This window comes from Hyperolius riggenbachi, chromosome 4 (assembly GCF_040937935.1).
Source record: "Hyperolius riggenbachi isolate aHypRig1 chromosome 4, aHypRig1.pri, whole genome shotgun sequence".
In the NCBI taxonomy this organism is placed as follows: domain Eukaryota; kingdom Metazoa; phylum Chordata; class Amphibia; order Anura; family Hyperoliidae; genus Hyperolius; species Hyperolius riggenbachi.
Window position 1 is genome coordinate 5,469,884 of NC_090649.1, and position 18,641 is coordinate 5,488,524.

The 18,641-nt window shown below is 50.3% G+C and overlaps 1 protein-coding gene across 1 annotated transcript in view; it reads left to right on the forward strand.

Moving 5' to 3' along the window:
- The first annotated feature begins 5,878 nt into the window (after positions 1-5,878).
- Positions 5,879-18,641, forward strand: part of LOC137571083 (vomeronasal type-2 receptor 26-like) — a 193,548-nt gene continuing 180,785 nt past the window's right edge. Inside the window, exons 1-2 of the mRNA XM_068279765.1 lie at positions 5,879-6,087; positions 8,671-8,962. Coding sequence (XP_068135866.1) covers positions 5,879-6,087; positions 8,671-8,962 — 501 coding nt within the window. The remainder of the gene's footprint in view (positions 6,088-8,670; positions 8,963-18,641) is intronic.

Below are 18,641 nucleotides of genomic sequence, written 5' to 3' on the forward strand. Positions count from 1 at the left end.
ATGCGAACTACGATGCGTAAATTCGCACCAGTATAGTTTCTGCTCATCCCTGGTAGGACCGCCTGAAATGCCCACACACCTTCTTGGACTGCTTCAGGACCTCCTGTAAGCCTGGGTACTTAGACACAAATCTTTGGATTATAAGATTGGGCACATGTGCCATGCAGGGTACATGTGCCAACGTTCCCAAATTACCGATCTCCAGTTGGTGCGGGGTCAGCCACTGATCCACTGGTACTGCTAGTAGTAGCAGTGGTGGTTGCGAAGGAAGATATGTCACGGTTCCATACAGAAGCTGAGGATTCGGAAGATGAGGTGTTCTGTGTTAAATGTCAAGTACGTTGTGAGAATCTGCTCAGCTGCCTGCGCAGGCAGGCAGCCTTTTGACCATTGTTTAGGTTTGCTTGCTGCAGGACTCTGGAAAGGAGACCTTCTGTCAGTTGTGCAGCTTGTGTTGCTGAGGGATTTGCATATATTAGTCATGCAAATCCGTTACCTGCCTTCTTTTGATGACTGGCACTATAAAAGCATTCTGCTCCCAGAATGCTTTGCTGGACATTTCCCTTCCATGGTCTGTTCCTGATGGACACTGCTGGAGTGTCAGCCATTGCTATCTAGTATAGTTAATTCCTGGGGGTTGCTTTAGGCTAGCGTTAGCGGCTGTGGATCCTTCTGATTGAGTCTGGAGTGTAGGTTGGAACAGCGGTTGTTTCTGCCTACCTCAGCTGTTCTGTCTGCCGTGTGTTTGGATCGCACTCGCCCTAGCGCTAGTGCTGGGGATCCTTCTGTTCTGTCTCCTGGGATCACGCTAGCTACTTTTCGCTAGCGCTGGGGATCCTTCTGTTCTGTCTTCTGGGATCGCACTAGCCACTTTTCGCTAGCGCTGGGGATCCTTCTGTTCTGCTACTCTGTCTCCTGGGATCGCGCTAGCTACTTTTCGCTAGCGCTGGGGATCCTTCTGTTCAGTCTTCTGGGATCGCGCTAGCCACTTTTCGCTAGCGTTGGGGATCCTTCTGTTCTGTCTCCTGGGATCGCGCTAGCTACTTTTCGCTAGCGCTGGGGATCCTTCTGTTCTGTCTTCTGGGATCGCACTAGCCACTTTTAGCTAGCGCTGGGGATCCTTCTGTCGCTTGTCCCTGTTTTCGTGTGTCTGTCTTGTCTGCTGCGCTTGCTGGAGGCTCAGTGAGGTAACCGTTAAGCAAGCGCTCGCATCCTCTGTTTCATGTTTGTCTGTTAATGGTTAGTTAGGCGTGCTTGTCTCTATTGTGCTTATCACGTGGAGACCGCGCATAACCGCGTGCACTGTTGCGAATGAGTGCGGTGTTCGCGTTCAGCTAGCATTTGTTATTTTCCGTATCTCCTTATTGTATGATTTGCTGTGCCTTTGCTACCCTTGTGCTCTGTCCTGCTCAGTCTTGTGTCTCTATTGGCAATCGCCATTCTTGCGATTGCGTTTCCTACTTCGTTTCCGCCGTTGTGTGTTCGCCGTCGCTGGGTGGCGACTAATTTGGTGGGCACACATTGGTTCTGTCCCTTTTCTCTGTTCCCTGTGGGCTATCCAGCCCTGCCTGATTGTACCTTGTCCCGGATCTGTACAATTCCCATTTGGCATCTGTGGCTGTACAGCGGCTGTGTTCGCCTGCACTCCACAGCGCCATCTGCCGGTGGGAATTGCCCTCTGCGGGTGCATAGCACCTAGCCTGGGTGTCCGCAATAATACGCTTGTGGAGGAAATCCGCCGCGTCAGCGCACGTCTGGTGCGCTGACCACGGAGACGATTCCGCAATCGTTACATACGTCCTGCCAATCTTGGGAGTTGATGGCACATGCCTTCTGAACACTGTACTTTGGTCCAGGGCCACACAAAATCACTCCACCTCAACCACAAACAGACCTGCCGGGTGGCCTGCCTCTGGCTCTGCCTCTTGTTTTGTCTATATTGAGGGGGAGGAAGTGAAAGGTATGCTCTGACTTGACTAATACTATGAGCGGTTACACAGGTGCAGTGAAAAGGTGACTGCTGGTACAACAATGTGTGGTTACACAGGTGCAGTGAAAAAGTGACTGCTGGCACAACAATGTGCGGTTACACAGGTGCAGTGAACAATTATGCAGTAACTGGTATATAACACTGCATGCTGTCATGCAGGTGCAGTGAAGAGGTAGGCAGTGACTGGTATCAATACAATGTGCAGCTGTCACACACACAGGTACAGTGAACAGTTATGCAGTAACTGGTATATAACACTGTGTGCTGTCACGCAGGTGCAGTGAACAGGTATGCAGTGATTGGTATCAATAAAATGTGGAGCTGTCACACACACAGGTACAGTGAACAGTTATGCAGTGACTGGTATATAACACTGCGTGCTGTCATGCAGGTGCAGTGAACAGGTATGCAGTGACTGGTATCAATCAGGGCCGTATCTATTAAGAGGGACCCGTGGGCCGGTGCCATGGGCAGGTCAGGACATGATCCTGAACTCTGCATGCCGCCGCCTGGTCTAGTGACGTCACTAGACCAGGCGGCGGCATGCAGAGTTCAGAATCACGTCCTGGCCAACAGCTGCCACTCTGCTGGAGGGCGGGAGCGAGTCGGAAAAAGCCCGGGAGACATATGGAGCCGCTGGTGCTGCGGCCCAGCTACCCAGCCAGGAGCCCGCTCGCCCAGCCAGGTAGGTACCCAGCCAGCCCAATGCCCAGCCAGGTACCCAGCCAGCCCACTGCCCAGCCAGGTACCCAGCCAGCCCGCATGCCCAGCCAGGTACCCAGCCAGCCCGCATGCCCAGCCAGGTACCCAGCCAGCCCGCATGCCCAGCCAGGTACCCAGCCAGCCTGCATGCCCAGCCAGGTACCCAGCCAGCCCGCATGCCCAGCCAGGTACCCAGCCAGCCCGCTGCCCAGCCAGGTACCCAGCCAGACCGCATGCCCAGCCAGGGACCCAGCCAGCCTGCATTCCCAGCCAGGTACCCAGCCAGCCCACATGCCCAGCCAGGTACCCAGCCAGCCCGCTGCCCAGCCAGGTACCCAGCCAGCCCGCATGCCCAGCCAGGTACCCAGCCAGACCGCATGCCCAGCCAGGGACCCAGCCAGCCTGCATGCCCAGCCAGGTACCCAGCCAGACCGCATGCCCAGCCAAGTACCCAGCCAGTCCACATGCCCAGCCAGGTACCCAGCCAGTCCACATGCCCAGCCAGGTACCCAGTAAGCCCGCTGCCCAGCCAGGTACCCAGCCAGCCTGCTGCCCAGCCAGGTACCCAGCCAGCCCACATGCCCAGCCAGGTACCCAGCCAGCCCGCATGCCCAGCCAGGTACCCAGCCAGCCCGCATGCCCAGCCAGGGACCCAGCCAGCCCGCATGCTCAGCCAGGTACCCAGCCAGCCCGCATGCCCAGCCAGGTACCCAGCCAGCCCGCTGCCCAGCCAGGTACCCAGCCAGCCCACTGCCCAGCCAGGTACCCAGCCAGCCCGCATGCCCAGCCAGGTACCCAGCCAGCCCGCTGCCCATCCAGGTACCCAGCCCACTGCCCGCTCGCCCAGCCAGGCAGTGGCTGGATAATGTAATGGTTAAGGGCTCTGCCTCTGACACAGGAGATCTGGGTTCAAATCTCGGCTCTGCCTGTTCAGTAAGCCAGCACCTATTCAGTAAGGAGTTTCTTGGGCAAGTCTACTTAACACTGCTACTGCTTACTGAGTGCACTCTAGTGGCTGCCTCACAAGCGCTTTGAGTCCGACAGGAGAAAGGCGCTATACAAATACTGCAATTAATTACTCAGCCAGCCCACTGCTTGCTCACCCAGCTACCCAGTCAGCCCACTACCCACTCACCCATCCAGGTACTCAGCCAGCCCACTGGTGTTATGCTGCCTGTCAGGAATATACTGGGGTGCTTATGATATAAGAATAACAGGAACATATTCTTTCATTTTTCTGCCTGTGTTCCATGTAGGTCTGCTAGAAGGGAGCTGTTGCCTTTGATTGCTTGGGGCAAGGAAGTGGGTATTGTCTTGACCATATGAAGTACTTTGAGTTTCTGTATGCAGTTCCTCTGAAAGTGGTTCCCTGCTAATGGGATTATCTGCCTGGCTTTTTGAACTCAGGGGACGGCCCATTGTCTCAATACACAAAGCAAGACTAGTCAGGAAGAGTCTAACACACATGTCAACTTTTGGTGAAGAAACACTATTTCATTGTGAGGAAATTAAATTATTGGTGGAGGTGCAAACGATATCCTTATCTTTGATTAGCTAGGAAATACTGTCAACAATGGGGTTGTCACCTGTAACTTGGACTAGGGAAATCTTTTCATGTATGTGGATGTTAGATCTCTGGAAATCCAATTATGACTGAGGATGTAATTAAATCTAGTCCCCCCCCCCCCGTTCACACAGGCTTACAGCCTCGAGGCGAATATTTCATTATAAAAACCAGGGGACAGCTACCTCAAATCAGTCCCCTCCTGACGGTAGCTGCGGCTGGTCTCCTGGCCCAAGCTAGTGGACTCCTGGTCTAACCAGAATTGTGTCCATCCACAAAAGTCCAAGGTTCTTCTATCTGGATTCCTGTATTTTAGTAAGCAAATTGCTTGGTGTGTATCTTTGTAACCTCTTATTTGTGTAACTTTTATCTTGTAACTTTTTTACTTTGTTTTTTGTACATCTTCTGTATATATTATTTTCTGCATTGTTCTATGTTTTTATGGAATATTAAATCGTTATTTAATAAGCTTGACTTCTGTGGTACTAAACTAACACTCATAGCCTAGAGGAGACTGCAGTGTAGCTGTGTATAAGTCCGTGCCTAATTGTATGTTTGAGCAACACTACCATATGAAATTGTAATTGCATTGTGTGTATGGGGCACTTCTGCGCTCGGCAGCCGAGTGGGAAGTCTAACAGTATCGTTCGGAATGACTGTTAGTGGTTTTGCTGCACGACAGTGTAACTTGCATTACAAATCATTGTCTGATTGTGTTACTGTACAACTGTACTGTGTGTGTGCGTGGCGTTCTCGTATTCGGCCTAAGCGCAAAGCTGACCCAAAAACGAAAACGCAGATTGCGTGTTTAACCCTCGACAGCTGAGGGGACGTGTCTAGCAATGCTAGTGGTGGCAGTGGGAAGTGTTTGAGGGGTTCCAGCCTTGTTTGTAGCTTAAATAAGGCTGTTCCCTGCTTAATCTGGTCAAACCCGCAGTCGGGAACCGTATATGCAGGCGTGCCGCGGGCCGGTTCCTGACACTGCCCACTGTGTGATTTACTGCTGAAATGCTGCCCACATTGTGATTATTTTCTGGTGAAATGTTGCACTCATTGCGATTATTCTCTGCTGAAATGTTGCCCACATTGCGATTATTTTCAGGTGAAATGTTGCCCACATTGTGATTATTTTCTAGTGAAATGTTGCACTCATTGCGATTATTCTCTGCTGAAATGCTGCACACATTGCGATTATTTTATGGTGAAACATTGCTGCATTACGATTATTTTATGGGGAAACGATGCCCCATTATGATTATTTGGCACCTATGGGGGGGGGGGGGCATCCAAATTCTCACAAGGGGGCCCAGTGATTTCTAGTTACGCCCCTGACTACTACCTAAACTGGGGATACCTATAGACCTGGATATCTATACTGGGGACACCTATAGTATGTCTGCATTTGGACACCTATAGACCTGGCTACTGTACTTATACTAATTATTTATATAGCACCAACATATTACGCAGCGCTGTACAGAGTTTGTATTGTTTTGTCACATAACTGTCCCACAGAGGAGCTCACAATCTAATCCCTACCATAGTCATGTGTGTATGTAAGTATCGTAGTCTAGGGCCAATTTTTAGGGGAAGCCAATTAACATTATACTTATCCGTATCGTATGGTGTTGGGATGTGGGAGGAAACCAGAGTGTCTGAAGGAAACCCACACAGACACAGGGAGAACATACAAACTCCTTGCAGATGTTGACCTGGCTAGGATTCGAACCAGGAACCCAGTGCTGCAAGGTGAGAGTGCTAACGACTACGCAATCATGGTGCCATACCACTGTACTATATTGTACTTACATCTTCAGCAGTACTTCACGGAGTACGTAGTCATGTCACTGACTATCCTCTGAGGAGCTTACAATCTAATTCTTCCATAGTCTAATGTCCTACCATGTTATTATGTATTTATATAGCACTGACATCTTCTGCAGCACATTACAGAGTACATAGTCATGTCACTGACTGTCCTCAGAGGAGCTCACACTCTAATCCTACCATAGTCATAGTCTAATGTCCTACCATGTTATTATGTATTTATATAGCACTGACATCTCCTGCAGCACATTACAGAGTACATAGTCATGTCACTGACTGTCCTCAGAGGAGCTCACACTCTAATCCTACCATAGTCATAGTCTAATGTCCTACCATATTATTATGTATTTATATAGCACTGACATCTTCTGCAGCACATTACAGAGTACATAGTCATGTCACTGACTGTCCTCAGAGGAGCTCACACTCTAATCCTACCATAGTCATAGTCTAATGTCCTACCATATTATTATTATTATGTATTTATATAGCACTGACATCTTCTGCAGCACATTACAGAGTACATAGTCATGTCACTGACTGTCCTCGGAGGAGCTCACACTCTAATCCTACCATAGTCATAGTCTAATGTCCTACCATATTAATATTATGTATTCATATAGCACTGACATCTTCTGCAGCACTTTACAGAGTACATAGTCATGTCACTGACTATCCTCAGAGGAGCTCACACTCTAATCCTACCATAGTCATAGTCTAATGTCCTACCATATTATTATTATGTATTTATTTAGCACTGACATCTTCTGCAGCACATTACAGAGTACATAGTCATGTCACTGACTGTCCTCAGAGGAGCTCACACTCTAATCCTACTATAGTCCTACTCTAATGTCCTACCATATTATTATTATGTATTTATATAGCACTGACATCTCCTGCAGCACTTTACAGAGTACATAGTCATGTCACTGACTGTCCTCAGAGGAGCTCACACTCTAATCCTACCATAGTCATAGTCTAATGTCCTACCATATTATTATGTATTTATATAGCACTGACATCTTCTGCAGCACTTTGCAGAGAACAGTCATGTTACTGACTTTTCTCAGGGGAGCTTACACTCTAATACCTACCACTATTTTGTGCGAGAGAACACTGGCTAATGTGTGGGTTTTTTTTTTTTGGGGGGGGGGGCATTTCCTACTTGCTTTTTTAGGGTCACTTTACTCATACCTGGGGAGAAACCATGGCCCCACTGACTTTGGGCTGCACTCTTACGAGGAAATTTTAATTGGCCACACCCACTATGTTATGGATACACCCACTGCATTCTGTGGCCACGCCCATTTTTCACCGCGGCATGCTTCGCGCGCTGCCAACGTCCTCCTAGGGGGCGCCGTAGGTTTGGGATGCCTAGGGGAGCCCAAGCCCTAAATACAGCCCTTGTATCAATACAATGAGCAGCTGTCACACACACAGGTGCAGTGAACAGTTATGCAGTGACTGGTATATAACACTGCGTGCTGTCACACAGGTGCAGTGAACAGGTATGCAGTGATTGGTATCAATACAATGTGCAGCTGTCACACACACAGGTACAGTGAACAGTTTTGCACTGACTGGTATATAACATTGCATGCTGTCACGCAGGTGCAGTGAACATGAACAGGTATGCAGTGATTGGTATCAATACAATGTGCAGCTGTCACACACACAGGTACAGTGAACAGTTTTGCACTGACTGGTATATAACATTGCATGCTGTCACGCAGGAGCAGTGAACATGAACAGGTATGCAGTGATTGGTATCAATACAATGTGCAGCTGTCACACACACACAGGTACAGTGAACAGTTATGCACTGACTGGTATATAACATTGCATGCTGTCACGCAGGTGCAGTGAACATGAACAGGTATGCACGGTTGGACTGGTATTACAAATGTGCAGCTGTCACACACACACACAGGTACAGTGAACAGTTATGCACTGACTGGTATATAACACTGCATGCTGTCACGCAGGTGCAGTGAACATGAACAGGTATGCACGGTCGGACTGGTATTACAAATGTGCAGCTGTCACACACACAGGTGCAGTGAAAAGGCAGGCACTGAATGTGCTGGGCCTGGCACAGTATAGCAATTAGCAAGGGCCAGCTGCGACACACAGGGCTGTATAATGAAGTGTCAGTGGCACACACACAAAAAAAAAAAAACACTTCACAAGAACATTAGCTCTGACAAGGGCTCTTATCATCTAGGAGCAAGCTACAAGAGTGTAACTAAGCTTTCCCTATCTCTGCAGCAGGTTCCTCTCCCTTCTCTCATTACTGCAGCAACACCGAGTGACATAATGTCCAATGCAGCTGCCTTATATAGGGGGGCGGGGGGCCTCAAGGAGGGAGTGCAGCCTGAATGGCTGTCATGTGTCTGCTGACTGTGATGTAGAGGGTCAAAGTTTATCCCTATAATGTAGTATAGGGGGCGGGCCGAACTTGCCATAACCACCAATGTTTGCGCTAATGAGTTTGAGGGCTAACAGTTTGGGACAACTCTAAAACAGACATACTGAAAATGTACTATCTTGTATCTAATTTCCTGTACTATTTGTATTTCCTCAGGCCGGTTCCCCTGTATTACAAATATTTGCTGGTCTTTCTCTTTGCTGTTAATGAAATAAATAAGGACCCAGAACTTTTACCGAATGTGACTCTGGGATATCAGCTGTACGATTCCTGCACTGACAATAGGAAGGCTGTGAAAAGTGTTTTACAGATTCTGTCTGGTCCGGGACAGACGGTGCCAAATTACTCCTGCAGGAGACACGGGAAGGTGGCTGGATTTATTGGGGACCACGGTTCTGAGACAACAGTGTCCATAGCACAGCTCCTGGCAATATACCAGCACACTCAGGTATGGAAATTACTCCTGCAGGAGACACAGGAAGGTGGCCGGATTTATTGGGGACCAGGGCTCTGTGACAACAGTGTCCATAGCAGAGCTCCTGGCAATATACCAGCACAATCAGGTATGGAAATTACTCCTGCAGGAGACACAGAAAGGTGGCCGGATTTATTGGGGACCAGGGTTCTGTGGCAACAGTGTCCATAGCACAGCTCCTGGCAATATACCAGCACACTCAGGTATGGAAATTACTCCTGCAGGAGACACAGAAAGGTGGCCGGATTTATTGGGGACCAGGGTTCTGTGGCAACAGTGTCCATAGCACAGCTCCTGGCAATATACCAGCACACTCAGGTATGGAAATTACTCCTGCAGGAGACACAGAAAGGTGGCCGGATTTATTGGGGACCAGGGTTCTGTGGCAACAGTGTCCATAGCACAGCTCCTGGCAATATACCGGTACACTCAGGTATGGAAATTACTCCTGCAGGAGACACAGGAAGGTGGCTGGATTTATTGGGGACCAGGGCTCTATGACAACAGTGTCCATAGCACAGCTCCTGGCAATATACCGGTACACTCAGGTATGGTAATTACTCCTGCAGGAGACACAGGAAGGTGGCTGGATTTATTGGGGACCAAGGTTCTGAGACAACAGTGTCCATAGCACAGCTCCTGGCAATATACGGGCACACTCAGGTATGGAAATTACTCCTGCAGGAGACACAGAAAGGTGGCTGGATTTATTGGGGACCAGGGCTCTATTGCAACAATGTCCATAGCACAGCTCCTGGCAATATACCGGCACACTCAGGTATGGCAATTACTCCTGCAGGAGACACAGGAAGGTGGAAGGATTTATTGGGGACCAGGGCTCTGTGACAACAGTGTACATAGCACAGCTCCTGGCAATATACCGGCACACTCAGGTATGGTAATTACTCCTGCAGGAGACACAGGAAGTTAGCCGGATTTATTGGGGACCAGGGTTCTGTGACAACAGTGTCCATAGCACAGCTCCTGGCAATATACCGGCATACTCAGGTATCAAAATTACTCCAGCAGGAGACACAGGAAGGGGGCTGGATTTATTGGGGACCAGGGTTCTGTGACATCAGTGTCCATAGCACAGCTCCTGGCAATATACCGGTACACTCAGGTATGGAAATTACTCCTGCAGGAGACACAGGAAGGTGGCCGGATTTATTGCGGACCAGGGCTTTGTGACAACAGTGTCCATAGCACAGCTCCTGGCAATATACCGGCATACTCAGGTATGGAAATTACTTCTGCAGGAGACACAGGAAGGTGGCCGGATTTATTGGGGACCAGGGCTCTGTGACAACAGTGTCTATAGCACAGCTCCTGGCAATATACCGGCACACTCAGGTATGGAAATTACTCCTGCAGAAGACACAGGAAGGGGGCCGGATTTATTGGGGACCAGGGCTCTGTGACAACAGTGTCAATAGCACATCTCCTGGCACTACACCGGCACACTCAGGTATGGAAATTACTCCAGCAGGAGACACAGGAAGGTGGCTGGATTTATTGGGGACCAGGGTTCTGTGACTACAGTGTCCATAGCACAGCTCCTGGCAATATACCGGCACACTCAGGTATGGAAATTACTCCTGCAGGAGACACAGGAAGGTGGCAGGATTTATTGGGGACCCGGGTTCTGTGACAACAGTGTCCATAGCACAGCTCCTGGCACTATACTGGTACACTCAGGTATGGAAATTACTACAGCAGGAGACACAGGAAGGTGGCTGGATTTATTGGGGACCAGGGCTCTGTGACAACAGTGTCCATAGCACAGATCCTGGCAATATACCGGCACACTCAGGTATGGAAATTACTCCTGCAGGAGACACAGGTAGGTGGCCGGATTTATTGGGGACCAGGGTTCTGTGACTACAGTGTCCATAGTACAGCTCCTGGCAATATACCGGCACACTCAGGTATGGAAATTACTCCTGCAGGAGATACAGGAAGGTGGTCGGATTTATTGGGGACCAGGGTTATGTGACAACAGTGTCCATAGCACAGCTCCTGGCACTATACCAACACACTCAGGTATGGAAATTACTCCTGCAGGAGACACAGAAAGGTGGCCGGATTAGTTGGGGACCAAGGTTCTGTGACAACAGTGTCCATAGCACAGCTCCTGGCAATATACCGGCACACTCAGGTGTGGAAATTACTCCTGCAGGAGACACAGGAATGTGGCTGGATTTATTGGGGACCAGGGCTCTGTGACAACAGTGTCCATAGCACAGCTCCTGGAACTATACCGGCACACTCAGGTATGGAAATTACTCCTGCAGGAGACACAGGAAGGTGGCTGGATTTATTGGGGACCAGGGCTCTGTGACAACAGTGTCCATAGCACAGCTCCTGGAACTATACCGGCACACTCAGGTATGGAAATTACTCCTGCAGGAGACACAGGAAGGTGGCTGGATTTATTGGGGACCAGGGCTCTGTGACAACAGTGTCCATAGCACAGCTCCTGGCAATATACCGGCACACTCAGGTGTGGAAATTACTCCTGCAGGAGACACAGGAAGGTGGCTGGATTTATTGGGGACCAGGGCTCTGTGACAACAGTGTCCATAGCACAGCTCCTGGCAATATACCGGCACACTCAGGTATGGAAATTACTCCTGCAGGAGACACAGGAAGGTGGTCGGATTTATTGGGGACCAGGGCTCTGTGACAACAGTGTCCATAGCACAGCTCCTGGCACTATACCGGCACACTCAGGTATGGTAATTACTCCTGCAGGAGACACAGAAAGGTGGCCGGATTAGTTGGGGACCAGGGTTCTGTGACAACAGTGTCCATAGCACAGCTCCTGGCAATATTCCGGCACACTCAGATATGGATATTACTCCTGCAGGAGACACGGGAAGGTGGCTGGATTTATTGGGGACCCGGGCTCTGTGACAACAGTGTCCATAGCACAGCTCCTGGAACTATACCGGCACACTCAGGTATGGAAATTACTCCTGCAGGAGACACAGGAAGGTGGCCAGATTTATTGGGGACCAGGGCTCTGTGACAACAGTGTCCATAGCACAGCTCCTGGCAATATACCGGCACACTCAGGTATGGAAATTACTCCTGCAGGAGACACAGGAAGGTGGCCAGATTTATTGCGGACCAGGGTTCTGTGACAACAGTGTCCATAGCACAGCTCCTGGCACTATACCGGCACACTCAAGTATGGTAATTACTCCTGCAGGAGACACAGGAAGGTGGCCGGATTTATTGGCGACCAGGGTTCTGTGACATCAGTGTCCATAGCACAGCTCCTGGCACTATACCGGCACACTCAGGTATGGAAATTACTCCTGCAGGAGACACAGGAAGGTGGCCGGATTTATTGGGGACCGGGGTTCTGTGACAACAGTGTCCATAGCACAGCTCCTGGCAATATACCGGCACACTCAGGTATGGAAATTACTCCTGCAGGAGACACAGGAAGGTGGTCGGATTTATTGGTGACCAGGGCTCTGTAACAACAGTGTCCATAGCACAGCTCCTGGCACTATACAGGCACACTCAGGTATGGAAATTACTCCTGCAGGAGACACAGGAAGGTGGCCGGATTTATTGGGGACCAGGGTTCTGTGACAACAGTGTCCATAGCACAGCTCCTGGCAATATACCGGCACACTCAGGTATGGAAATTACTCCTGCAGGAGACACAGAAAGGTGGCCGGATTTATTGGGGACCAGGGTTCTGTGACATCAGTGTCCATAACACAGGTCCTGGCAATATACCGGCACACTCAGGTATGGAAATTACTCCTGCAGGAGACACAGGAAGGTGGCTGGATTTATCGGGGACCAGGTTTCTGTGACAACAGTGTCCATAGCACAGCTCCTGGCAATATACCGGCACACTCAGGTATGGTAATTACTCCTGCAGGAGACACAGGAAGGTGGCTGGATTTATCGGGGACCAGGTTTCTGTGACAACAGTGTCCATAGCACAGCTCCTGGCAATATACCGGCACACTCAGGTATGGAAATTACTCCTGCAGGAGACACAAGAAGGAGGCCGGATTTATTGGGGACCAGGGTTCTGTGACATCAGTGTAAATAGCACAGCTCCTGGCACTATACTGGCACACTCAGGTATGGTAATTTCTCCTGCAGGAGACACAGGAAGGTGGCCGGATTTATTGGGGACCAGGGCTCTGTGACAACAGTGTCCATAGCACAGCTACTGGCAATATACCGGCACACTCAGGTATGGAAATTACTCCTGCAGGAGACTGGAAGGTGGCTGGATTTATTGCGGACCAGGGTTCTGTGACAACAGTGTCCATAGCACAGCTCCTGGCAATATACCGGCACACTCAGGTATGGAAATTACTCCTGCAGGAGACACAGGAAGGTGGCCGGATTTATTGGGGACCAGGGTTCTGTAACAACAGTGTCCATAGCACAGCTCCTGGCAATATACCAGCATACTCAGGTATGGAAATTACTCCTGCAGGAGACACAGGAAGGTGGCCGGATTTATTGGGGACCTGGGCTCTGTGACAACAGTGTCCATAGCACAGCTCCTGGCACTATACCGGCACACTCAGGTATGGAAATTACTCCTGCAGGAGACACAGGAAGGTGGTTGGATTTATTGGGGACCAGGGTTCTGTGACAACAGTGTCCATAGCACAGCTCCTGGCAATATACCGGCACACTCAGGTATGGAAATTACTCCTGCAGGAGACACAGAAAGGTGGCTGGATTTATTGGGGACCAGGACTCTATTGCAACAGTGTCCATAGCACAGCTCCTGGCAATATACCGGCACACACAGGTGTGGTAATTACTCCTGCAGGAGATACAGGAAGGGGGCCGGATTTATTGGGGACCAGGGCTCTGTGACAACAGTATCCATAGCACAGCTCCTGGCAATATACCGGCACACTCAGGTATGGAAATTACTCCGGCAGGAGACACAGGAAGGTGGCCGGATTTATTGGGGACCAGGGCTCTGTGACAACAGTGTCCATAGCACAGCTCCTGGAACTATACCGGCACAATCAGGTATGGAAATTACTCCTGCAGGAGACACAGGAAGGTGGCTGGATTTATTGCGGACCAGGGTTCTGTGACAACAGTGTCCATAGCACAGCTCCTGGAACTATACCGGCACAATCAGGTATGGAAATTACTCCTGCAGGAGACACAGGAAGTTGGCCGGATTTTTTGCGGACCAGGGTTCTGTGACATCAGTGTCCATAGCACAGCTCCTGGCAATATACCGGCACACTCAGGTATGGAAATTACTCCTGCATGAGACACAGGAAGGTGGCCGGATTTATTGGGGACCAGGGCTCTGTGACAACAGTGTCCATAGCACAGCTCCTGGAACTATACCGGCACAATCAGGTATGGAAATTACTCCTGCAGGAGACACAGGAAGGTGGCTGAATTTATTGTGGACCAGGGTTCTGTGACAACAGTGTCCATAGCACAGCTCCTGGCACTATACTGGCACACTCAGGTATGGAAATTACACCTGCAGGAGACACAGGAAGGTGGCCGGATTTATTGGGGACCAGGGTTCTGTGACATCAGTGTCCATAGCACAGCTCTTGGCAATATACCGGCACACTCAGGTATGGCAATTACTCCTGCAGGAGACACAGGAAGGTGGCTGGATTTATTGGGGACCAGGGCTCTGTGACAACAGTGTCCATAGCACAGCTCCTGGCAATATACCGACACACTCAGGTATGGAAATTACTCCTGCAGGAGACACAGGAAGGTGGCCGGATTTATTGCGGACCAGGGTTCTGTGACAACAGTGTCCATAGCACAGCTCCTGGCACTATACCCGCACACTCAAGTATGGTAATTACTCCTGCAGGAGACACAGGAAGGTGGCCGGATTTATTGGCGACCAGGGTTCTGTGACATCAGTGTCCATAGCACAGCTCCTGGCACTATACCGGCACACTCAGGTATGGAAATGACTCATGCAGGGGACACAGGAAGGTGGCCGGATTTATTGGGGACCTGGGCTCTGTGACAACAGTGTCCATAGCACAGCTCCTGGCACTATACCGGCATACTCAGGTATGGAAATTACTCCTGCAGGAGACACAGGAAGGTGGTCGGATTTATTGGGGACAAGGGCTCTGTGACATCAGTGTCCATAGCACAGCTCCTGGCAATATACGGGCACACTCAGGTATGGAAATTACTCCTGCAGGAGACACAGGAAGGTGGCTGGATTTATTGGGGACCAGGGCTCTGTGACAACAGTGTCCATAGCACAGCTCCTGGCAATATACGGGCACACTCAGGTATGGAAATTACTCCTGCAGGAGACACAGGAAGGTGGCTGGATTTATTGGGGACAAGGGCTCTGTGACATCAGTGTCCATAGCACAGCTCCTGGCAATATACGGGCACACTCAGGTATGGAAATTACTCCTGCAGGAGACACAGGAAGGTGGCTGGATTTATTGGGGACAAGGGCTCTGTGACATCAGTGTCCATAGCACAGCTCCTGGCAATATACGGGCACACTCAGGTATGGAAATTACTCCTGCAGGAGACACAGGAAGGTGGCCGGATTTATTGGGGACCTGGGCTCTGTGACAACAGTGTCCATAGCACAGCTCCTGGCACTATACCGGCATACTCAGGTATGGAAATTACTCCTGCAGGAGACACAGGAAGGTGGTCGGATTTATTGGGGACAAGGGCTCTGTGACATCAGTGTCCATAGCACAGCTCCTGGCAATATACGGGCACACTCAGGTATGGAAATTACTCCTGCAGGAGACTGGAAGGTGGCTGGATTTATTGCGGACCAGGGTTCTGTGACAACAGTGTCCATAGCACAGCTCCTGGCAATATACCGGCACACTCAGGTATGGAAATTACTCCTGCAGGAGACACAGGAAGGTGGCCGGATTTATTGGGGACCAGGGTTCTGTGACAACAGTGTCCATAGCACAGCTCCTGGCAATATACCAGCATACTCAGGTATGGAAATTACTCCTGCAGGAGACACAGGAAGGTGGCCGGATTTATTGGGGACCTGGGCTCTGTGACAACAGTGTCCATAGCACAGGTCCTGGCACTATACCGGCACACTCAGGTATGGAAATTACTCCTGCAGGAGACACAGGAAGGTGGTTGGATTTATTGGGGACCAGGGTTCTGTGACAACAGTGTCCATAGCACAGCTCCTGGCAATATACCGGCACACTCAGGTATGGAAATTACTCCTGCAGGAGACACAGGAAGGTGGCCGGATTTATTGGGGACCAGGGCTCTGTGACATTAATGTCCATAGCACAGCTCCTGGCAATATACCGGCACACTCAGGTATGGAAATTACTCCTGCAGGAGACACAGGAAGGTGGCCGGATTTATTGGGGACCAGGGTTCTGTGACAGCAGTGTCCATAGCACAGCTCCTGGAACTATACCGGCACACTCAGGTATGGAAATTACTCCTGCAGGGGACACAGGAAGGTGGCTGGATTTATTGGGGACCAGGGCTCTGTGACAACAGTGTCTATAGCACAGCTCCTGGCAATATACCGGCACACTCAGGTATGGAAATTACTCCTGCAGGAGACTGGAAGGTGGCTGGATTTATTGCGGACCAGGGTTCTGTGACAACAGTGTCCATAGCACAGCTCCTGGAACTATACCGGCACACTCAGGTATGGACATTACTCCTGCAGGAGACACAGGAAGGTGGCCAGATTTTTTTGGGACCAGGGCTCTGTGACAACAGTGTCCATAGCACAGCTCCTGGCTATATACCGGCACACTCAGGTATGGTAATTACTCCTGCAGGAGACACAGGAAGGTGTCCGGTTTATTGGGGATCAGGGTTCTGTGACAACAGTGTCCATAGCACAGCTCCTGGCACTATACCGACACACACAGGTATGGAAATTACTCCTGCAGGAGACACAGGAAGGTGGCCGGATTTATTGCGGACCAGGGTTCTGTGACAACAGTGTCCATAGCACAGCTCCTGGCACTATACCCGCACACTCAAGTATGGTAATTACTCCTGCAGGAGACACAGGAAGGTGGCTGGATTTATTGGGGACCAGGGTTCTGTGACATCAGTGTCCATAGCACAGCTCCTGGCACTATACCGGCACACTCAGGTATGGTAATTACTCCTGCAGGAGACACAGGAAGGGGGACGGATTTATTGGGGACCAGGGCTCTGTGACAACAGTGTCCATAGCACAGCTCCTGGCACTATACCGGCACACTCAGGTATGGAAATTACTCCTGCAGGAGACACAGGAAGGTGGCTGGATTTATTGGGGACCAGGGCTCTATTGCAACAATGTCCATAGCACAGCTCCTGGCAATATACCGGCACACTCAGGTATGGAAATTACTCCTGCAGGAGACACAGGAAGGTGGCCAGATTTATTGCGGACCAGGGTTCTGTGACAACAGTGTCCATAGCACAGCTCCTGGCACTATACCGGCACACTCAAGTATGGTAATTACTCCTGCAGGAGACACAGGAAGGTGGCCGGATTTATTGGCGACCAGGGTTCTGTGACATCAGTGTCCATAGCACAGCTCCTGGCACTATACCGGCACACTCAGGTATGGAAATTACTCCTGCAGGAGACACAGGAAGGTGGTCGGATTTATTGGGGACAAGGGCTCTGTGACATCAGTGTCCATAGCACAGCTCCTGGCAATATACGGGCACACTCAGGTATGGAAATTACTCCTGCAGGAGACACGGGAAGGTGGCTGGATTTATTGGGGACCAGGGTTCTGTGACAACAGTGTCCATAGCACAGCTCCTGGCAATATACCGGCACACTCAGGTATGGAAATTACTCCTGCAGGAGACACAGAAAGGTGGCCGGATTTATTGGGGACCAGGATTCTGTGACATCAGTGTCCATAACACAGGTCCTGGCAATATACCGGCACACTCAGGTATGGCAATTCTTCCTGCAGGAGACACAGGAAGGTGGCTGGATTTATCGGGGACCAGGTTTCTGTGACAACAGTGTCCAGAGCACAGCTCCTGGCAATATACCGGCACACTCAGGTATGGAAATTACTCCTGCAGGAGACACAGGAAGGAGGCCGGATTTATTGGGGAGCAGGGTTCTGTGACATCAGTGTAAATAGCACAGCTCCTGGCACTATACTGGCACACTCAGGTATGGTAATTTCTCCTGCAGGAGACACAGGAAGGTGGCTGGATTTATTGCGGACCAGGGTTCTGTGACAACAGTGTCCATAGCACAGCTCCTGGCAATATACCGGCACACTCAGGTATGGTAATTTCTCCTGCAGGAGACACAGGAAGGTGGCCGGATTTATTGGGGACCTGGGCTCTGTGACAACAGTGTCCATAGCACAGCTCCTGGCACTATACCGGCATACTCAGGTATGGAAATTACTCCTGCAGGAGACACAGGAAGGTGGTTGGATTTATTGGGGACAAGGGCTCTGTGACATCAGTGTCCATAGCACAGCTCCTGGCATTATACGGGCACACTCAGGTATGGAAATTACTCCTGCAGGAGACACAGAAAGGTGGCTGGATTTATTGGGGACCAGGACTCTATTGCAACAGTGTCCATAGCACAGCTCCTGGCAATATACCGGTACACTCAGGTATGGAAATTACTCCGGCAGGAGAC